General features: G+C 45.8%; 1 protein-coding gene across 5 annotated transcripts in view; it reads left to right on the top strand.

Moving 5' to 3' along the window:
- Positions 1-19,256, top strand: part of TBC1D1 (TBC1 domain family member 1) — a 216,860-nt gene that overhangs the window by 122,850 nt on the left and 74,754 nt on the right. For 3 of the 5 annotated variants that reach the window (XM_058722868.1, XM_058722871.1, XM_058722872.1), the window contains exons 8-13: positions 86-214; positions 1,633-1,719; positions 5,360-5,640; positions 7,572-7,733; positions 8,527-8,646; positions 9,592-9,731. In XM_058722868.1, coding sequence (XP_058578851.1) covers positions 86-214; positions 1,633-1,719; positions 5,360-5,640; positions 7,572-7,733; positions 8,527-8,646; positions 9,592-9,731 — 919 coding nt within the window. The remainder of the gene's footprint in view (positions 1-85; positions 215-1,632; positions 1,720-5,359; positions 5,641-7,571; positions 7,734-8,526; positions 8,647-9,591; positions 9,732-19,256) is intronic. The other 2 variants (XM_058722869.1, XM_058722870.1) reach the window with 2 other exon arrangements.

Here is a 19,256-nt window from a genome sequence, read left to right as displayed (position 1 = left end):
AAGGAAGGAAGGAAGGAAGGAAGGAAGGAAGGAAGGAAGGAAGCTGTAAGTGACTTACTTAACTTTTCATGGTTTCACTTTTTAGACATCACAGATTTCAGCGGAGAATATTGGAAGTGAGTTACCACCTAGTGCCGCTCGACTGAGGCTGGATATGCTGAAAAACAAAGCAAAGAGATCTTTAACAGAGTCTTTAGAAAGTATTTTGTCCCGGGTAAGTAGCGTAATCTCTCCTAATTTAAGTGAAAATCACTTTTAAAGAAAACATAAGATTCAGTTCTTTGCCTTTTTAAATAAAATTTTGTTTATTTATTTATTTAGTAAGTAATTTGTACACCCAGCGTGGGGCTCAAACTTGACCCCAAGATCAAGTCACATGTTCTACCCACCGAGCCAGATAGGCGCCCCTTAAATCTTTGCTTTTGTGCCATTGAGTGTTTGCTATAAAATCTAGGAGGGTAAAAGCTTTTTAATGTCTTCTCTGTCTTACAGCAATGTTACTGACACTTTTTAACTTGGTTTAGGTTAAAACCAATTCTCTTATACTCCATGGTATTTTTTGTTTCCCAAAAGGATGTTCTTCATTGGCCGGCCTCTGTGAAGGGCACAGAGTACGGTAAAGTGTGGGTCCAGTTCTCCCTAAGTGCCACCAGGCACAGCCTAGAAAGCCATTTACCATCGGCTGCTGCTGGTATGTGTCTGGAACTCTCTGTGGCGGGTCAGTGAACTGTGGCTCTTGGGCCAAATGCCACCCACCTCCTGTTTTTGTAAATAAAGTTTTGGAACCCAGCCACATCCATTCATTTACCTGTTTCCTTAGTTTGCTTTTGTGCAGAGGTGAGTAGTTGCCACAAAGCCTAAGATAAGAGATTTATTGTGTGGCTCTTTAAAACAGAGAAGTTTGCAGACTGCAGCTCTACAGGAAGAATGAAGTATACGTAGATACCAATGTGGGAGTTCCTTAAGAAATTACCTGCTGTGTTCCCCATCCCAACGGGTTCAGATAACCTTTCATGGCACTCCTGAGAAAGCAGAGTTTGATTTTCTTTCAACATTTCACATCATTCTGGAGCTTGCACTGTCTGATAGTTTTGTTTCTGTTTTTGTTTTTTTAATTTCATGACAGAATCCATTTAAGTCATACTTAATTGTTTTTGAAAGAAAACTGAATTTTATTTTGTTTGAAGATATTTCTGAGCACTCTGCAGCATCCTTAGAGATAATTCAAAAACATCCATTTCCAAAACCAGGTGGCCACCTTTGGGAGCCCCCCAAGTAGAATGTTGTCTGATTGTCATACAGCAGGCAGGTTGTGACAGCTCGTGACTTGGGAGAGAGGTGTTGAGTGTGCTTGCTCTAGCTCTTGCTTTTCCTCACAGATTCTCTCTTCTTTCTGCCCCTCGTCCCTGCCAAATGACTAATCCACGAGGTGCTCAAGAACATTTAGGTTGATGTGTGGTTAAGAAAAAAAAAAAAGACAGCAGTGTTGGTTATCTTAATGCACGTATGTGCTCAGCAGCATTTCTCACTAGATGCATTTTTCCTGAGATGCTTCGCTAGACCATGCTGCTTCTAGCTGATGCCTTTGCAAAAGCCTAAGGGAGCGTAACTTGACTGCTTTTCTTTTTGTAGGGTAATAAAGCCAGAGGCCTACAGGAACATTCTGCCAGTCTGGATCTGGACAGCTCCTTGTCTAGCACATTAAGTAACACCAGCAAAGTAAGCGCGTTTCCCTCTATGTGACGTGGTTCATGCTCATCTGTCACCTGCAGAGCCTACAAAGGGAATGAAGGAAGCCTCCTGTCTTTAATCATGAAAAGTTTGGTGCCTGCAGACTTCTTGGTGCAGGGGGAGGGCTGGTCTTGCAATTCTGTAACTTAGAAGTTTCACATAACAAAGCAGATGGCCGTTCTGTAAGCAAAGAAGCAAGATGACAATTTAATTTAATTTAATTTTAATCCTTTTTAGTGTTTATTTTTGAAAGAGAGGAGACAGTGCAGGCGGGGGAGGAGCAGAGAGAGAGGGAGACACAGAATCTGAAGCAGGCTCCAGGCTCTGAGCCATCAGCACAGAGCCTGAGCGGGTCTCAAACTCACAAACCGCGAGATCAGGACATGAGCTGAAGTCGGACGCTTAATGGACTGAGCCACCCAGGCGCCCCAACAAGATGTCAATTTTAGACCATTAAGAGATAATTTATCACAACGCAGCCAATGGACTTCTTTCCCTGTGTTGAAAATAATTGAAATTGGGAACACCTCAAGAGTGGGTCTGGGAGTTCCATGAAATATGGAACCTGAGTTCCTGAACGAACTTTACCCTTGGGCTAGCTCTGTGATTATAATGAAATACTACTGTTTTCATAAATAGCTGAGCTCCACCCCTCGCGTCCGTCACCAAGCACGGCTTTGTGATAGTGAGCAAGCCTGTGGTTCTGTTCAGCAACAAACCTGTGTCTCTGTCCTTGTGTTAATTTCTTACTTTCTAGACATTTAAGCATTTTCAGCTTTTTTAACCACCAGAAAGTGAATTTGGGGTTTGTGCTAGGGAGGCCAGCTTTCCTTCTGCTACCAGAGCTCTGACAGATGCAAATGAGAGGGAAGTTTTGTGGAGGCCGGCTCCTGACCACAGGAACTCTTAAGTTGTTCTGAGTTTCCTCCTGCGCATGTGGCTTTCAAAGTTTTTAGACCATAGCCAACAGCAAGAAACTCATTTAATGTAGCAAAATGATTCACAAACATACATACACACTTATACCCAAAATTAAAATTTCACAAAACAGTATTTGCTGTAGACAACCTGATACATAATGTTATTTTCAGTTGTTTTTTTACTTTAAAAATGTCTATTGCTTGGGACAAAAAGTCTATTACTTGAGAAACACTGCCTTGAAAGGGTGCTTCTCAGATTCTCAGGTGCACCTTTAATGGGGTTCTGGTGAAAATGCAGATTCTGATTCAGTAGACCTGTGTGGGGCCTGAGATGCTGCATTTCTGACAAGCTCCGAGGTCTGTGCACCGCTCTCCCCCCTGGGGAGCGAGGCCCTAGACACCAGTCTTCTGAATATGATTTTCTGAGTTAAAATCTAGGGGGACAGAGCATCATCTGACCTCCATCCACCACATACTGGTTCTACCCCACAGTTTATTTCAAGTTTGGAAATGCTATGGTTTATCTGCCACATACAGATGAGTGGGACAAAGCCCCTGCCCTGAGGAACTTATCTGGGAGATGACAGATACTCAATACCAGCATCAAGCAGAATATAGTAGGAGCCCTGAGAGTTTCGAATAAGACAGGGTGGTTACTTAGCAGTCCCGGGAACAAGTGGAAGGGAAGTTATTTTGATCAACGGAAGCACAGAAAGCACGGGAGCAGGAGCAGTGGTGCTTTTGAATTTCATTTTCAAGTATAGGCATTCTACCTGTGGCAGTGGACAGGGAGAAGCATTCCAGACCAGTGCAAATAAAGATAACCGTGACGTTCATGTCACTCCAGTGACTTTTCCAGGAAGTCTTATTGTTTGTTTTGCATTCTTCTCCAAAGCCCAGATCTAGGAACACGCATGTAACTTGAATTTCTAGGTAATCTTAAGAGAAACACAACTTTCAGAAGCCAGCTGTTTGAGTTGTGTGTGGGAGGATCTTTATGTGTACTTCTTTACATCTTTTTTTATCCTGAGATTGAGAAACTATTGTAAAGATACTTTTTTTATGTAATTGGATCTTAACCCAGAAATTGATCATCTAAGAGTTGAGGAACATCCGAGTGGCCCTTTTAGGTGTAAGATTAAGCTGAGGATTAGCTCTTTCCTGTAATTTGGAGGGATATTAATAAAAGTTGAGATGAACAGCCTTGCATAATGGAGATTGTTTGCTATGATGTATTGTCTTAGACAAAATTTTATTATTTTTTTTAAATTTTTTTTTAGCGTTTATTTATTTTTGAGACAGAGAGACAGAGCATGAACGGGGGAGGGTCAGAGAGAGGGAGACACAGAATCTGAAACAGGCTCCAGCCTCTGAGTTGTCAGCACAGAGCCCGATGTGGGGCTCGAACTCACGGACCGCGAGATCATGACCTGAGCTGAAGTCGGCCGCTTAACCGACTGAGCCACCCAGGTGCCCCTTAGACAAAATTTTAAATCCTTAAAAGGATCTTTGGAACTACAGGGTCTTAAAGAATGGAAAATTTCTGCCATGTTTAAAGGTAATTAATATTTCATAGTATGTTGGGAATTAAGTTTTTCCTATCTAATTCCTTGAGAATTAAATGTATATAATCTCTCCTCTCAATAAACATATATTTCTAAAAATGAAAATCTTTAGTGCCTACCATTTGGAAGGTACTCCACTGTATATTAAGTGAACACATAGAATTTAGATTCTCCAGTCCATCATGACATGCATTCATTTCATTTTACTTTTTTCATGTTGATTTATTTATCTCTTCTAGCAATTTCCTCAGGGGCAAACTGGTATACCTCCCCTTATTTTACATTTTTTGCCTGGAAAAGAATATATTGGCCACCAACCATGTCTTGGCTGCCGCACTAAGCATAGGATTGCCTGAGTAGTGGTACATCTCTTTGAAAAAGTATGAATCTTGAAAGGCAGTGGTATTAAAATATTGTCATGATTCCCAATAGATGTGTGAGTTACCCACTCAGTAGATCCACTGAATTCCTGGTACAGTAACTTATATTTGTATAACATTTTACAGCAAACTCTCACTTGTATTATCTTGCTTACCTCTTGAAACCCAGTGAGATAAATCTTCATTCTACCCTTTTATAGATGAGAAAAATTTAGGTACAGAAAGAAGTTAAATGATTTGCCCTGAATCGTGGCAAGAAGTGCCTAAGGAGAGATTTTTCATATTGTGAGAATAATATAGGATATAGTTTTTAACCTCAGGATTACCAAGTTGAATGTCAACATTAGATCAAAATCAGAGAGCCTTAAAATGCAGGTATAAAATACACACTCGGCAGAGATAAAGAACTTCTTGATTTGTTTAAATTGGGCAGACAAGTTCTACAAGACTCCACATGCTTCTTGAAAGCACAGTAGAGTCTTTTACAGGGAGACGGGATTATTTACAGCTTTGCTTACAACAGTCCCTCCGTCAGCTTGCATTGGGGCAGTCTCCCTAGTGGTCCAGCAGCCTAATAACATTTTGTCTCTGATGAGCTGGCACTTAATGAGCCTTCATTTCCTTCTATTTTTGGTGGCCTCTAGGTGGCATTATAGTCAGATGTGCTTATATATCAAAATGTTTTCCTGCCACTGGGATGAGAGGTTTGTAAGTCTCACAGATTCCCTGTGATGTGTCTGACCTGCTGTCCCCCCACCACCAGGAGCCATCTGGGTGTGACAGAGAGGCCGTGCCCGCCTCTGACAGCTCCTTCAGGCTCCTCGGCTCCTCGGATGACCTGTCCAGTGACTCGGAGAGCCGGCCCGCTGAAGAGCCTGCCCCACTGACGCCCCAGCAGGGCTTCAGAAGGCGGGCGAACACCCTGAGTCACTTCCCTGTGCAATGCGAGGAGCCTCCAGAACCGGCACAGGGGTCTCCAGGGGTCGCCCAGAGGAAACTTACGAGGTATCACTCAGTGAGCACAGAGACGCCTCATGAACGAAAGTAAGATTTGTTTAAAAATGTAAATCTGTTTTTGCAAAAATAGCTGGGGCATATCTGTTGTTAACCAGGTATGTGCAGCCCAGGTAGGTTTATTGGGTGAGAGAGAGACTTGAGTCAGGTTCTGCTCTTGCCTTAAAAAGCCAAAGCCTGAAGGCGTGTTCTGTTCCTCCCCCCACCTTCCTCCCATGGGAAACGTGTAGATGTAAGAGACCCTTATTACTTGTTCAAGTAGCAAGTACAGGGATCAGGAGGAAGCAGGTGAAAACGGAGCAGAAATGGCCCTCTAAGCGCGTAGTAATCACGGCTCCAGCACCGTGCGAGGCAGGAGTACTGGAGCTTAGCTGCTGGCTGTGACGGAAAACGGCCAAGGGGCGAGCAGGTGAGTCCGCTCATTTGTAAACCTGGAACATTTCTGTGGTGGGAGGGAGAGGCAGCGTTCAGTTCCCAGCAGAGCGCGAGAGGCGGTGTGGATGCCTCTGTAGACGCACGGTGTTGGGTTCTGGGTGTCGCTCTGTCCCGACCGGGCAGGCCTTGTGACCTGGGCAAATTCGCTTAGCTTCTGTGGGTGACACAGTTGGAACAGAGGCTTTCTGAAATCTTCCGTGGGAGAGTTCTAGATTTTGCTAACCAGATTTACTAATTTCAATAATTTGGCTGTCATGAGTGTTTTGAATTTCCTGGTGATAGAGATGGGTAAGCAATGTGGTAGTAGAAATTCTCCTAGTTCCTTCTGGGGTCCCTTGGCAATTAATTTGACCCTAACTGTCAGAGACCATAGATGGTCATAGAGTTTAAAAATCTTTAAAAAACTAAAAATCTTTTAAAATCCTTCACTTCATAATATATATAAGGGCCACACCTACATGTAGTTGCTGCCTTCCCTGGACTGACGTGTGTCCGTGAGGGTCATGCACGGGTAATGCAGAGTCAGAGTCTGTACAGAGGTCTTTGAAATGTTATGAGTACAGAAATGAAACAGTATTTGAAGGACGTAGCAAAGTCTCTCGGCTTTTTTCCAGTCGGCCATTGAGAATAGTTATGATGGTTTTTGAGAACTTGGTTGCATATATGACCCCAAAGCAGGAGGCACAGCAGAAGGTAGTATTTAACATAAGACATTTTAGAGACAAGCATAGTTGGAGGGTTTATGGGGTTCTTGTCATCTTCTTAAAACCCTGTATACCCATTACTTCTGCCCCCCTGCTGCCTTCCCAGCCCTCTTTCTGGCATTTTCAGCGATCATGGAAACATCCTTGTCCAGAGATTCCTAGTTCTCTTGCTAAGCTTGAAGTTATCACACGAGCCGAGGTGGTAGGAAATGTGTGTCCCTGACAGTACATTTCCCTGCTCCCCCAAGAATGCAGCTTCCTGATGCGTCTTGCTGGCCAGAGGTGAGGAGACGATGGAGAAGTGCTCGCCTCCCCCTGCCCCCCCACAGCAGACCCGTTTTGCTTTCCGCTCCCTTGTGAACTCTTCCCTCATTTATACACGAGAAATGAGACACTGAACTCAAGGCCAGTTATTGTTCATTTTAAAAAGAAAAGTATTTTAAAAACTCTGGAGTTTGTTTTGCTTTCCTTTGCTTTTGGTTTAAATAAAAAACAAAAAAAATTGCTGTCAGTTCCTCAAAAGGGAACAGAGGAAAAAGTACTGTTGGGTGCGCACATTTGTGAGGAATGGTCAAGAATGCTCCTTTTTTTTTTTTTTTTTTTTTAAACTGAAAACTACCTTTGCCAACGAGACAGTGGACGCAGAAGAGAAGTGAAGAGCAGCCCTCTGGCTCCGTGACAGCTGGTGTTTACATATGGGGACACCGGCAGCCTAGCCCGTTCTTGCCTGATCCCTCTGTGTCTCTCCCCCCCCACCCCACCCCACCGGTGTCCCCTCCTCTTCCCGCTAATCGCCCTGCTTTCTCTCTAATTGCTATTTAGTGTGAATCATCCACCCGTTGGCGAGTCTAAAAGTTGCTCAGGTCAGTCTTCAGCTCCTGCTCCTCCACCTCGTCTTAACCCTTCTGCCTCCTCGCCAAATTTTTTTAAGTACCTAAAGCATAGCTCGAGCGGAGAACAAAGTGGGAATGCTGTGCCAAAGAGGTGAGCACACTCACACGGCAAGTTCAGTGTGGTTTGTCTTCCCGGGAGGTTCACACAGAGAGGATGAGCTGCATGGCATGTGGGAGAGAACCCGGGGCCACTGCATCTGCGTGTGTGCGCGTGTGTGTGTGCGTGTGTGTGCGCGTGCGCGCACTGGTCTGTTTTTGATTTTATTTTCAGTCTGTCATCTGAACTGACTTAATTTACTATGGATTAGTTACTATTGCCAGGCCTTGATGTCAAGCCATTTCTTATATACTTATTTTCACCTGCCCCTGCCCTGCTGTACACACACAGACACACACACACAATCAGCAACTGCATTTGATCGTATGTACTGGGGTTTGTGCCAAATCAGAAACTTCATCATTAATTTAGCAAAGTTATTTTTTTCCAGTTGAAAGGAAAAGTCATTTTGGGAGATGGACTGATTTTTTACGTTTTATTGTATTCTGATAAGAATGCTTAACATGAGATGCTCTTAGTGCATTTTTAGAGTGCACAGCCCAGCATTGCTAACCACAGGCACGGTGTCGTACAGCAGGTCTCTAGAGCTTATCCACGCGCATGGCTGAATGGACTGATGTTCTCAAAGTCACTCGTAGATTCCACTCGTTTAAATAGAATTTTATTGACTGAATACAAAAGTTAAATCTCATTTGTAAACTTAAATTTCTTACCTGATTTAATTTTCTTAGCGTGAGAACTGAAGTGTTTATTTTGAAGCTTATATTTTATACTTTTTGTGTTTGTATCTCTTTATCCTAAACTCTCTTTGCAACCAAACTCTCAGCATCTCCTACCGTAATGCCCTGCGGAAAAAACTTCGTTCTTCTTCCTCTGTGCCAAACTTTCTAAAATTTCTGGCTCCTGTAGATGAAAATAACACCTCTGATTTTATGAGCACAAAAAGGTAGGGTTTAATTTAGATATATCAAGCCTGGGTACAAGTGTTGAACTATTGATATACAGGGATTTTTCAGCTGTTTTTTTTGACACTTAAATCATTTTAGCTAAAGGATTGTTATCTTCTTTCTTATGCTTTCTTACCGAATGTCACTTGAAAAAAAGTCAACTTGTTCTCCAGTTTTGACTAGGACTAGTTTATTAATGCATTGTTTTTGGAAGACTCAAGAAAGTCTCAACCGGTTCTCTCAGTGGTAGCAGTGTTTCTGGATGGTGAGCATATGGCTGTGGCAGATGAGTCAGGATGTCTGATCTGTGAGCTGTGGTGACTGCTTAGCTGCAGGTGGAAGTCACCAGGCTCCCCACGGTATCCTGCAAAGGGGAAGAAAATCACTGACTAGACTACAAGTGTTGTGTTGATAAACATACTTTTTTTGTACTTTTAAAAATATAAACGTTAAGATTGTTGTCGTTGTCAAGTAACCGTGTAATCGTTGCCTGGATTGGCTTGTGTAATTGAACTTTACTCATGTTTGTGGCCATCTGTGGAGGTACACACCTGTGCCGAGAAAACACTCCCATCCGCAGCCCAGGGGGGAAGGTGATCCTGGTGCCAGTGCCCCTGTCAGCACTTTCTCTTTTCTCAAGTGGCACCAAGAAAGGAAATGGGAAGCTAATGATCTGTGGAGCGTATTTCTTAATGCCTTTTACAGGGGAAATGAATTAAGGGCACGTAATCTTGCTCTTTTCATGAAATGCATCCTCTGAGAAAGCAGTGCCTTCGGAGCGTTGACCCCCTGTGGGCTTGATTCAACATCCGTGATTATCTGATTATGTCCTCTTATACAAAGATAATTTATAATGTAGTGTTTTGTTTAAGAACAAAAAGTCAAGCTAAAATACCTTATTATATCTCCCCGTCGGTCATAAAGCCATCATCTTGTGCTTTCAGGGACTTTGACTCCAAAGCTAACCACCTTGGCGATGTCCGCGGGACCCCCGTGAAGACGCGGAGACACTCCTGGCGGCAGCAGATATTCCTCCGAGTGGCGACCCCACAGAAAGCGTGCGATTCTCCCAGCAGATACGAAGGTACCGTACACCCTGGAAACAAACCGGGTGGATGCTGGCGTGCGTCACAGCAGTGCGTTCGGTGAAAGGAGAGCTGAAGTGAGATTTCAAGTCAGAATTCTCCCGAGTTTAAAGCTGCCTCGCTAAGAAGCTCAAATGACAAGGCCTGCCGCTGTTTGCAGGGGATCCTCAGGTTCCAGGGAAGCCTGTGAGTGGACCCGGCAGCTTGCGGCACCTTGTGTGGAAAAGGGCGCCTCTGCTGAGCTGTGCCGACTGCTCACCCGGGGCACGTGGGGATGTGGAGGGTCTCGGCCCTGTTTTCAGAAGACTCAAGAAAGTCTCAACCGGTTCTCTCAGTGGTAGCAGTGTTTCTGGATGGTGAGCATATGGCTGTGGCAGATGGGTCAGGATGTCTGATCTGTGAGCTATGGTGACTGCTTAGCTGCAGGTGGGAGTCCTTGATGCCCCACTTGCCTCCTTCCCTTGCCCCCGCGTTCCCTGGCTGCAGTCCGAGTGTCGGTTTAGCACAGCCTGGCTGCAGGGGTGCTCCCCGACCCGGCACTCTGGTTCCCCTCGGAACCTCCGTGCCTCTTCCGTTGCTGCCCCTCGGTCTGGAGTCGGGGGAAGACCGTCTTGTGCCCCCCCTCCCCCATTCCGCCTGTGTCTCCCAGGCGGAGTGTGCTGGGACCGTCTGTCTCTGGGCCTTCCTATGCTGAGTTACAATGTAAAAAACGAGTTTAAATCCAGTTCTAAACTGAAAGCTTTTTCTCGACCCAGATTTTTCAACAGCAGGTATTTCTTTTCTGTAATGTTCTTTAATCAGAAAGCTTTTGTTTTCTTTTGAAAAGCAAAGCAAAACAGTAGACTTTCAAAGATTACTTGAGTTTCTCAGACCACGTGTAGCACAGATTCATTCTTGCCCCTTGATGCACTTCTGTGCATCTGTTAAGAAGCAGCACAGGCTGCCCTGAGAGTTTCCAGAGTACTTTCCACACTGCTGCCCTGGGGGAGGACCCCTGCCCACTCCTCATGCCCCTTGCCCTCTGCCCTCTTTCTTGCTGCTTCCCACTCTTCCTCCTTCCCCTACCCTTACCTCAGAGCTCTCCTTAATATGTAATTTAAAAAACACATCCTCTGCTAATTTTTTTTTGAAGTTTATTTATTTTGGGAGAGAGAGAGAGAGAGAGAGAGAGTGCACATGCAAGTTAGGGAGGGGCAGAGAGAGAAGGAGAGAGAATCCTAGGCCAGCTGTACACTCTCAGCACAGAGCCTGACACGGGGCTCGATCTCATGAACCATGAGGTCATGACCTGAACTGAAATCAAGAGTCAGACATTTAACCAACTGAGCCACTTAGGCGCCCCTCCTTTGCCAAATTAAACAAGAGCCTGGTTTGGGCTCCACCAGCTTTGTGATATAAATCCTATAACTTCACTTACCTTGAGTCATAAAATGGTTAGAGTGAATGTTGGCTTTTCCAGGCTCATGGGATGACAATAAATTATAAATGCAAAAATACTTTGGAAACCTAAAGACATACAAATGTAAAGTGATACAGTTATTTTTGTTAACCGTTATTGAGATTGGAGCACTGGTGTTAAGCTTCCTATACTGTTGTTTCCCAGCAGGAGCAAGATTAAAGGAACGCTGGAAAGACTGGCCTTATAAATGCAGTGAGATTTTTTTAAGTCATTAAATGGAGTTATTTCAGTGCGTATCGGTTTAGAAGGTTGAAAGGTTCATTTTCATTTTTGCAGATTGTCTGGTAAAGTCCAACAGCCAGATGGTGTGACCTAGTTCCCTCTATACGTTTCTGAGCCAAAGGGGTCTGCTGGGCTGGTAGCTGTGGAAAACACCAGGCCTGTAAAGTGCGCAGCCTAGGGGGCTGTACTCCTCGTGGGTGCGCTTTGACCGCTGAGGAAATGCAGTGAGCTCTGCAGGCCCCGCCCCGGGACTGCTTGCTCTCTGCCTGTGTGAGGAAGTGTGGCGAGTTCCCAGATGGACACTGGTGTCTCCCAGTCGGGGTCTGAGGAACTGGAGTCAGAAGGTTAGTCAGTGCTGGCAAATGTTTGCTTCTCTGGGGGGACCCCAAGGTCAAATGGGCGAGTGGAATGAGCCGTGGGCAGCACAGGAGAACATGGCCTTGTGTGGCCCAGCAGGTAGAAGCACCAGCCCCGCCGTGGGTGTCCAGCTTCTCTTTTTGGAAGCTTCTGTTTTTAATTGGTTAAGCCTGGAGATACTGTACGAAACGGATGTTTCACCCCAAACTGCATTCTTGTTTGTGGCGTTTGCAGTTGACAGGGTTCCTTGATGAATTCTGGGCTAGCCAACACTGTTGGGCAAAAGTTTGTAGTGAATGGATGGGACGATGGATTGTTCCGCCAGAGGCTGGAGCGCTGAGCGGATCCCCCCAGTATCCCGAAGCCTGGGTAGCATGGTCTCCCAGGACCTGAGAACAGGGCTGATGCTCTCAGATGGTATTTTTCATCGCCCCCACTGGACACAGTGCTCAGGAGTACCTGAAAGTCCACCTGGCGGCCCGCTGAGGGTCGCTCGCAAATTGATGGAGAGCAGAGAGCTCCCCTGTCAGCATGGGAGGGCCTGGGGTGGCTGTGAAGGTGCACTTAGGGAAGGAATTTAGAGCTCATTGAAGGACGTCTTCCGAGGGCTGGAGCAAAGTGGCCTCACTTAAATCCCAGCTTTCCCCCTTAAGAGCCGTGAACTGGAAGCTGTTGAAACTTCTCCCCTGTGATACAGGATTAATTATGCCTGTTACCACACTGACTGATGTGAGGGAGCATGATGTTTCTACTGACAGTTTTTTAAAATGTTTGTTTATTCTGAGAGAGAGCCAGAGTGCATGAGTATGAGTAGGGGAGGGGTAGAGAGGGAGAGAGAGAATCCCAAGCAGGCTTCATGCTGTCAGCACAGAGCCGTACGCGGGGCTCAGTCTCACAAACTGTGAGATCATGACCTGAGCTGAGATCAAGAGTTGGATGCTTAGCTGACTGAGCCACCCAGGTGCTTTCAGAATTCGTAGATTAGAAAGAAAATCAGTGAAGCGAAGGTGTAAAGTTCCCTCCTGTGGCGTGGAAGGTCCCTCTGGTACTCTGGGCCCCCTGCTTCTCCTGCCTCAGCCCCTCTGCATGGGGGCGCCGTGGGGCCTTCCTGCTGCGTGGAGCCCCTGGGGGAGCTGCCTTGCCTAATGGCAGGGGTTTGGATTTCTCTTAACTGCCAGTGTGAGCGGGATGGCCTTGCCTCACTCTTCCCCTGCCTCGGTGGAGAGACCCGCCCACCACTGAGCTCTCTTCCCCCCCAGGTCCTCGCAGCGCCCTGTGAGGGGTTGGGGAGGGTGGGGAAGAAGGGGCAGGGACTGGAGGGAGACCCAGGAGGGGGCGCTGAGCTGTGATTTGTGGCTGAAACAAGAGAACAGCAGTAACACCAGCAGTGGGATTTCGAGGTTTCACAATAGCGCCCCAGTATCGTAGTGGCCGTGCCTCGCGGGGATTGTGGAGACAGGCCTGTGGTGATGTATTTAATGTATTGAAATGTGCCACAGTAATGGGTTTAAAACTCTTGGTGCTGGGTGGCTGGGAGCGTAGTAAGGCCATGGCAGCCTGCCCCGTTTTAGAACAGTTCTGAATTTTCAGATGAACTTCTTGGATTGAGCCACATCCTGCTCCCTGTCCTTCCATCCCTGGTCTCTGCGGCCACACGGAACATACTTGTACTTCCTGTTCTTCAGATGGCAGGGGGTCATGGAGACCACCGCTTCCTCTACAGCTCTTCCCCAGCCTAACTGCCCTCATTCCTTGGCGCTCATACGGGTGACTGCTGAGTCCCGTCCAGCCCAAGTCCTGTCCTCTGAGCGCACACTGCCCCTGCTGCGGGGCCCTGCACCCCCCGGGGGCTCCTGCTGGCTCGGCCAGGCCCTCCCCTGCGCCTCCTCCTTCCTTTGAGTGGCCACTCAGTGTTTTCTTAATGTGGCCTCCCCTACAGAATCTGTTTCTGCTTTAAGTAATTGACTCACATTCCTGGCTCTTACTAGATCTTGTCCTTTGGGGCATTAGCTGTTATTTAAAAATTGGGATGATTTCTCTTGGTGCACTCGAAAGAGGTTTTTTTTAAAAAGCTGTTTCCCAAGCACCTTGTACCTGTGAAGTGCTAGAGCATTGGTTTTGGCCAGTCCTTTTGGAAATTTTTTCTTTAATTCTTTTTTTTTTGTAACGTTTTATTTATTTTTTGAGAGAGAGAGAGAGAGAGAGAGAGAGAGCATGTGCTCAAATGGAGGAGGGACAGAGGATCTTAAGCGGGCTCTGTGCTGGTAGGCTGGCAATGGAGCCACTCAGGCCCTCCTCTTGGGATGGTTCTGAAGCTTGATTCTCGTGATGAGTACGTTGTCCAGAGCAATGTGAAGTTGGCGGGCCATGCCCTCTGGGCTTTTAAGTACTGAACACAGCAGAGCCCTGCATGCACGCTGCTCCTGCCCTGCCTGCCCAGTCCATACTCATCACTGAGTCTTCCCCAGCTATGGAGCGACTGTCCATTTTCCTCCCTCTCCTGCAGGAAGGGTCCTGAGAGGCCCCCATGCAATGCCAGGTGAGCGCCACAATACATCGGCCACCTGGTTGCTCTCATGGAGGCTTCGGCGGGGGCCCCTCGCTCTTGCCACCCATGCCCCACCTGAGGACTTTGCATAGCTGTTCCCTGGGTCTGGAATGCTCTTCCCCGATATTCTCATGATTCACTCCTTCCTCTGCTTCAGATCGTTGCTTAACATTAGCTTTTCAACAAGGCCTCTCCTGGCCACTCTGTTTCACACTGCACCTTCCCCTCCTACCACCAGACATTCCTGACCTCCTTATCCTGACTTTCCCGGAGCACTTATCTCCTTGTAGAGTGCTTTGGCAGTCACTTATTCATGATTTCTATCATTGGTTTCTCTAACCCTTGTGGGTTTGATGACTTTTAAAGGAAGGCAAGTAAATTGCTCAGATTTTTACAAACTTAGTACTTGTTCATTAGTGATTTCTTACCAGACTCTCCCTTCCTCCTCTATAGGAACTTGTCCTTTATGTTCTTTTTTTAGAATTAAATACTGTATGGATTTTTGGGTTGTATTGTAGGTACTTTATATGAAAGAGGAAGAGAGGAGAGAGAGAATAAAAGCATTTAGGACTCTGAATTGGTATAATAATAATCACTTATGCTATCATTAATGGCAAGTGCTTTATATGAATTATTTCATTCCCAGTCAACCTTATGAAGGTTGGCATTTTTATTACACCTGTTTCACAGATGAGGGAGCAGATGCTTGGAGTGGCTTAAATCACTTTCCCCAAACCGCAGAGCTAGTGGGAGACAGAGGCAGGACTGGAGCACATGGGTCTATGCCCCAAAGCTCATGCTGTGAACTGCACACAAGCCTGGCTGCAGTCGGGGATGCACAGCATCACTCCCGGGTATGCCCCCTCTTCGGGAGTGAGCTCCCCTGCAGGCACCTGCCCTGGACATCTATTCTGTCTCTCCACGGGTCTCCCTGTCTGTCCACAGGGCATCCACATGTTTCTGAGTCTTTTAATGTATGGACTCGCCTTTGGTCAGCCATCTCTTCTTCCATGTCCATATTGGGTCTGGAGTATGCAGGGCACGGGGAGAGATTTCTCAGTATATGTCTGTGAATTTTCTTCTCCCAGATAAGTCATCTTCATCCTCTGCCACTGTCTGCTCCCCATCTTTAGGGTACAGCGATGCCACCACTTTCTGCTTGGACCCACATTGTGGCTCTCTGTGTGTTCCCTTGCAGCTGAGACTCCTCCAGATCCTCAGACACCTTACAGCCCCAAGGTTGCTGCTTTGGATAGACTGTCCCCGCAGACTGTGTGTTGCTAGAGGTGGCTTGTGGCCTCTGTTCCTGCTTTTCCCTGGGGGCTGGACCCGTGGGCAGCCCGGCTGTCTGCAGCAGGTGGCCACTGTGAGCTCATTCCCTGACTTGGGCATGGCGAACATAAAAATGTGTTTGCAGGGAGCCCTGAATGGTGCCTTTTAAAATGTTTCAGATGCTCAGAGTGACTGCCTGTGACTATTTTGTGTTTATATTCTGGCAGTGCAAACTTAAATGGACAGGAAACCTTTGTAGCCTTTTTTTCGAGCTGAAAAAGTGAGGCAGATATTTGTAGCATGCTGCCCATTTCATCCCACTTACAAAATACTAATAAAGCACCAGTGACTTATAAACCGTTTGCGTAGTGTTAAGGATACAAGGGAAGGAGAAATAGAATTTCCTGTAACTTTGGGGTTCTCATTTTTTAATACGTGGGCTAAAACCTGGAGAAGATGGGTGTTAGTGAGGAATGTGGCTCTAACTATCTATAGTGCTAAAAGAGAGGAAACTATAAAGGCAGTGTGGACAGAGGTGGAGACAGAACTGGACAAATGCTGCCTCCAACAATATCAGCCTGCCATTTACTCAGGGTGTTTCACTGTCTATATACAAAATCTCTGTGAAATAATTAGGTTGCAAGAATCTGAATTTTGTTTTGGAGACCCATCTGGAGTAGGTAGGCAATTTCTATTTAGAAATTTACCCACCCATGTCTAGGAGGACCAGCACAAACGTTCCCAAATCTCAGACTTTTATTTTTGTAATTCTTGTAGGAGTCCCTGCCTGACTTAAGCAAAGTCTAGGAGGGATGGTTTCCATTCTGAACTTCAGAGAGGCAGGTCAGGTGTATGAATGCATTGAAGGGAAACCGTAAGTGGGGGAACCACCAATTCGTACTTGAAGACTTGGCAAGGCAAATGTTTTTGTAATGAAACAAACACAGGTAGGTCATAAAATAGAATACAGAAAGCCGCCTGGTTGCTTAAATTTAATGCAAAATTCTTCAGTGATGCTTTAAGTTTGTGGTGACCACTTATGGCTACTGCCCCAGAAACCCCAGGAAAGCACGTGCTCTCTCCTCCGTGTTCTGAGTTCTTTGGTTGAGGAGTTGGTGAGATGGTGAGCTTGTAAAAGGTCCCCACTTGGTAGACTATACACTCCACAGATGTGGTATCACGGGGATGCCGTCAAATCTGCCACAGGGCAAAGCTGCTGAGGGTTGCAAGTGTTTCGGGCTGAATTTGTCGGGCACGGCTGAGCGCAGACATAATTGTTCTGAGGGGGTGGTGGTGCTGAGGTCTGGATGGCAGCCTTCTTATTTTTAGAGCCTTCCCACGGGTGATCCCACCACGGGCCTGAACTGAAGATAAAGTGGGGGAGCTGCTCTCATCCCCGCGAAGTCAGGAATGAACCTGTATATTGAATGGCTTCCTCTGGACATGGTCTCGAATGTTCATGTGCTTAGGATCCTCTGAGGTGTTTGTACAGAGACAGGTTCTGGTCCTGGGGGTCCATATGGATCCGGAGGGTCTCCCTTCCTAACAGGCTCCCCAGTGATGCTGACGGTGCTGGTCCACTCTGGGTAGCAAGGGCTTAGAACGAGCAACCACGGGGAATCCAGCCCAGACCTTCTAGACCTAGAATGGGGGCTCCCGTGCCTCTTCCCGCTATTGTGCGTCACTGACGCTGCCCTAAGGAGTCACCCACGAGTCTCAGACCTCCAGGAGATCTGGGTCACCAGTGACATTTTTTGAGGAGGTTTGTGCTGCCTGGAGAAGAAACGAGTTTGTCTGGTGGGAAAAATGCGGTGATAAACATGTGCTAAAAGGGGTAAGACAAATTTGATATGTGCCAAATGAAACCAAGCATATGGCTCTCTGCCTCTTTCCTGCCACCTTAGTTTCCAGGGATGCTTTGTGTCTTGGGTGGCCCCCAGGGCACAGAGACCGTGCAGGTGTTTTCTTAGCAGTGGGCTCTGACCTAATTGTCAGGACTGCAAAAAATGCAGAAAGTCAACTTCCGACCAGGTACTTGGTAGTAGAAACACTGCGTGGTTTTGCCTCATTGTGTATCATACGAGAGATAATTTTTTCGTGTTAAATATTTTTTTAGGTAACTCTCGACTCTGGAAAGAGGAAAAATCATCTGAATTACCTCTGTGTGCAAAGGAACAATTTTGGTGTTAGTCTGATACCTTTCATTGAAGCGTTTCAGATTACATTGTGTGTTGACAGACTTGACCACCAGTAGAAGCCATCAGGCTTTGCGTGCCTCGTTTAAAAGAGAAAATAGGAAAACCCATCTAATCTAGATAAGATTTATTGATTGGAAACCCATAAATAGTCCAGTGAAACTACTGTTCAAAGAGTTTTGTGTTTGACTGTAGCTGTGTCTAGTTTATGATAAGCTTAAGTCTGTTGGGTTAGATGTAAACAGTAATGGCAAGACTAAGGAATATAATCTAAATCTTTATAACGATTACTTTATGTCGTGAAAATATAGAAACTATTGTATAACTATGATTTATTTGTGTTGTACATTGCCAAATTTTCAAGAATTTATATACCATTAGTAAATTTTAATGGATCGTGTAAGCGGAACGACTACAGGTAAAACTTTACTGAAAATATGAGCATCATAGTGACATCTGTATGACCTTTTGTTACGATCCCTGGTTCTTAGCTTTCACTGTGTGCACCAAAGTCACTTGGGGAGATTTTAAAATATGGGTTGCACCTGCCCCTCTGCATTCTGCCTCACCTCACGAGTCAGTTGCATATGGAGCCTGGGCATGAATTCTTAAAAACAAAAAAACAAAACAAAACAAAAAAACCCCAAAACTCCCCACAAAGGATTTTGATTGCTGTCCCAGTTATTACTGGTCTAGACTTCAGAGGGTGACTTGAGGTGCTGTCACCACTTGGTGGCAGTGTTGTTCCCTGTGTCTTTATGGTCCTACATTCTTTCCAAGCTCAAAAATCCCTTTTCTTCCCTGTGATTTTGTTTTTGGTCTTGTTTTTGTTACAGTATGTATCTTCCTTGCTCATTTACAGCTCCTTTGAATGGAGAGCCACCTTCTGAAATTGAGATGTTTTTCTTTTTCTACAGAGTTTTAGGGCGTGGGTAAAATAAGAAAGAAAAAAAATAGTATCTGATTTCCAGAGTCCCATGGTTCTTTAAAATAGTTACTAATTTACTCTCCATATAACTTTGCTTTTCTGTAGTGAATAAAGACCAGGTTCAAGATAAAATATTGTAAGCCAGAAATCTGATTGTTCATGGATTCCTGTAGTTTGAAGCTACTAGAATTTTTCCCCTTTATTGTGCTTCTTGGCACGTCATTACTGACATTGGGAAGCCATAGTGAATGGCAAGATTTTGCCTTAGTTTGCTGTTTTTGTGCATGATAACAATTGCAAGTTAGCTCTGACAGAGCTTTTCCTAATTAACCATTGGTGTTTAAACAGTCGGTCCTTACACTTGGTGCAAAGCCTAGAGCTAAGGTTGATGAGACAAACATCCCATCTCAGCCTCTGCTGCTTGGTAGGAAGGCTGCGGTACGCAGAGGGCCAAGGGCCTGGGCACTGGGGGCCCTGGGGTCTGAAGGCCTGGTTCTGAGTCCCTGCTTCCAGCACCCTAGCTGGCAGAGATTTCCCCCTCAG

The sequence above is a fragment of the Neofelis nebulosa genome, chromosome 3 (genome assembly GCF_028018385.1).
Source record: "Neofelis nebulosa isolate mNeoNeb1 chromosome 3, mNeoNeb1.pri, whole genome shotgun sequence".
Taxonomy (NCBI): Eukaryota; Metazoa; Chordata; class Mammalia; order Carnivora; family Felidae; genus Neofelis; species Neofelis nebulosa.
Note: the sequence above shows the minus strand (reverse complement) of the source record. Positions and strands in the feature narration are given on the sequence as shown.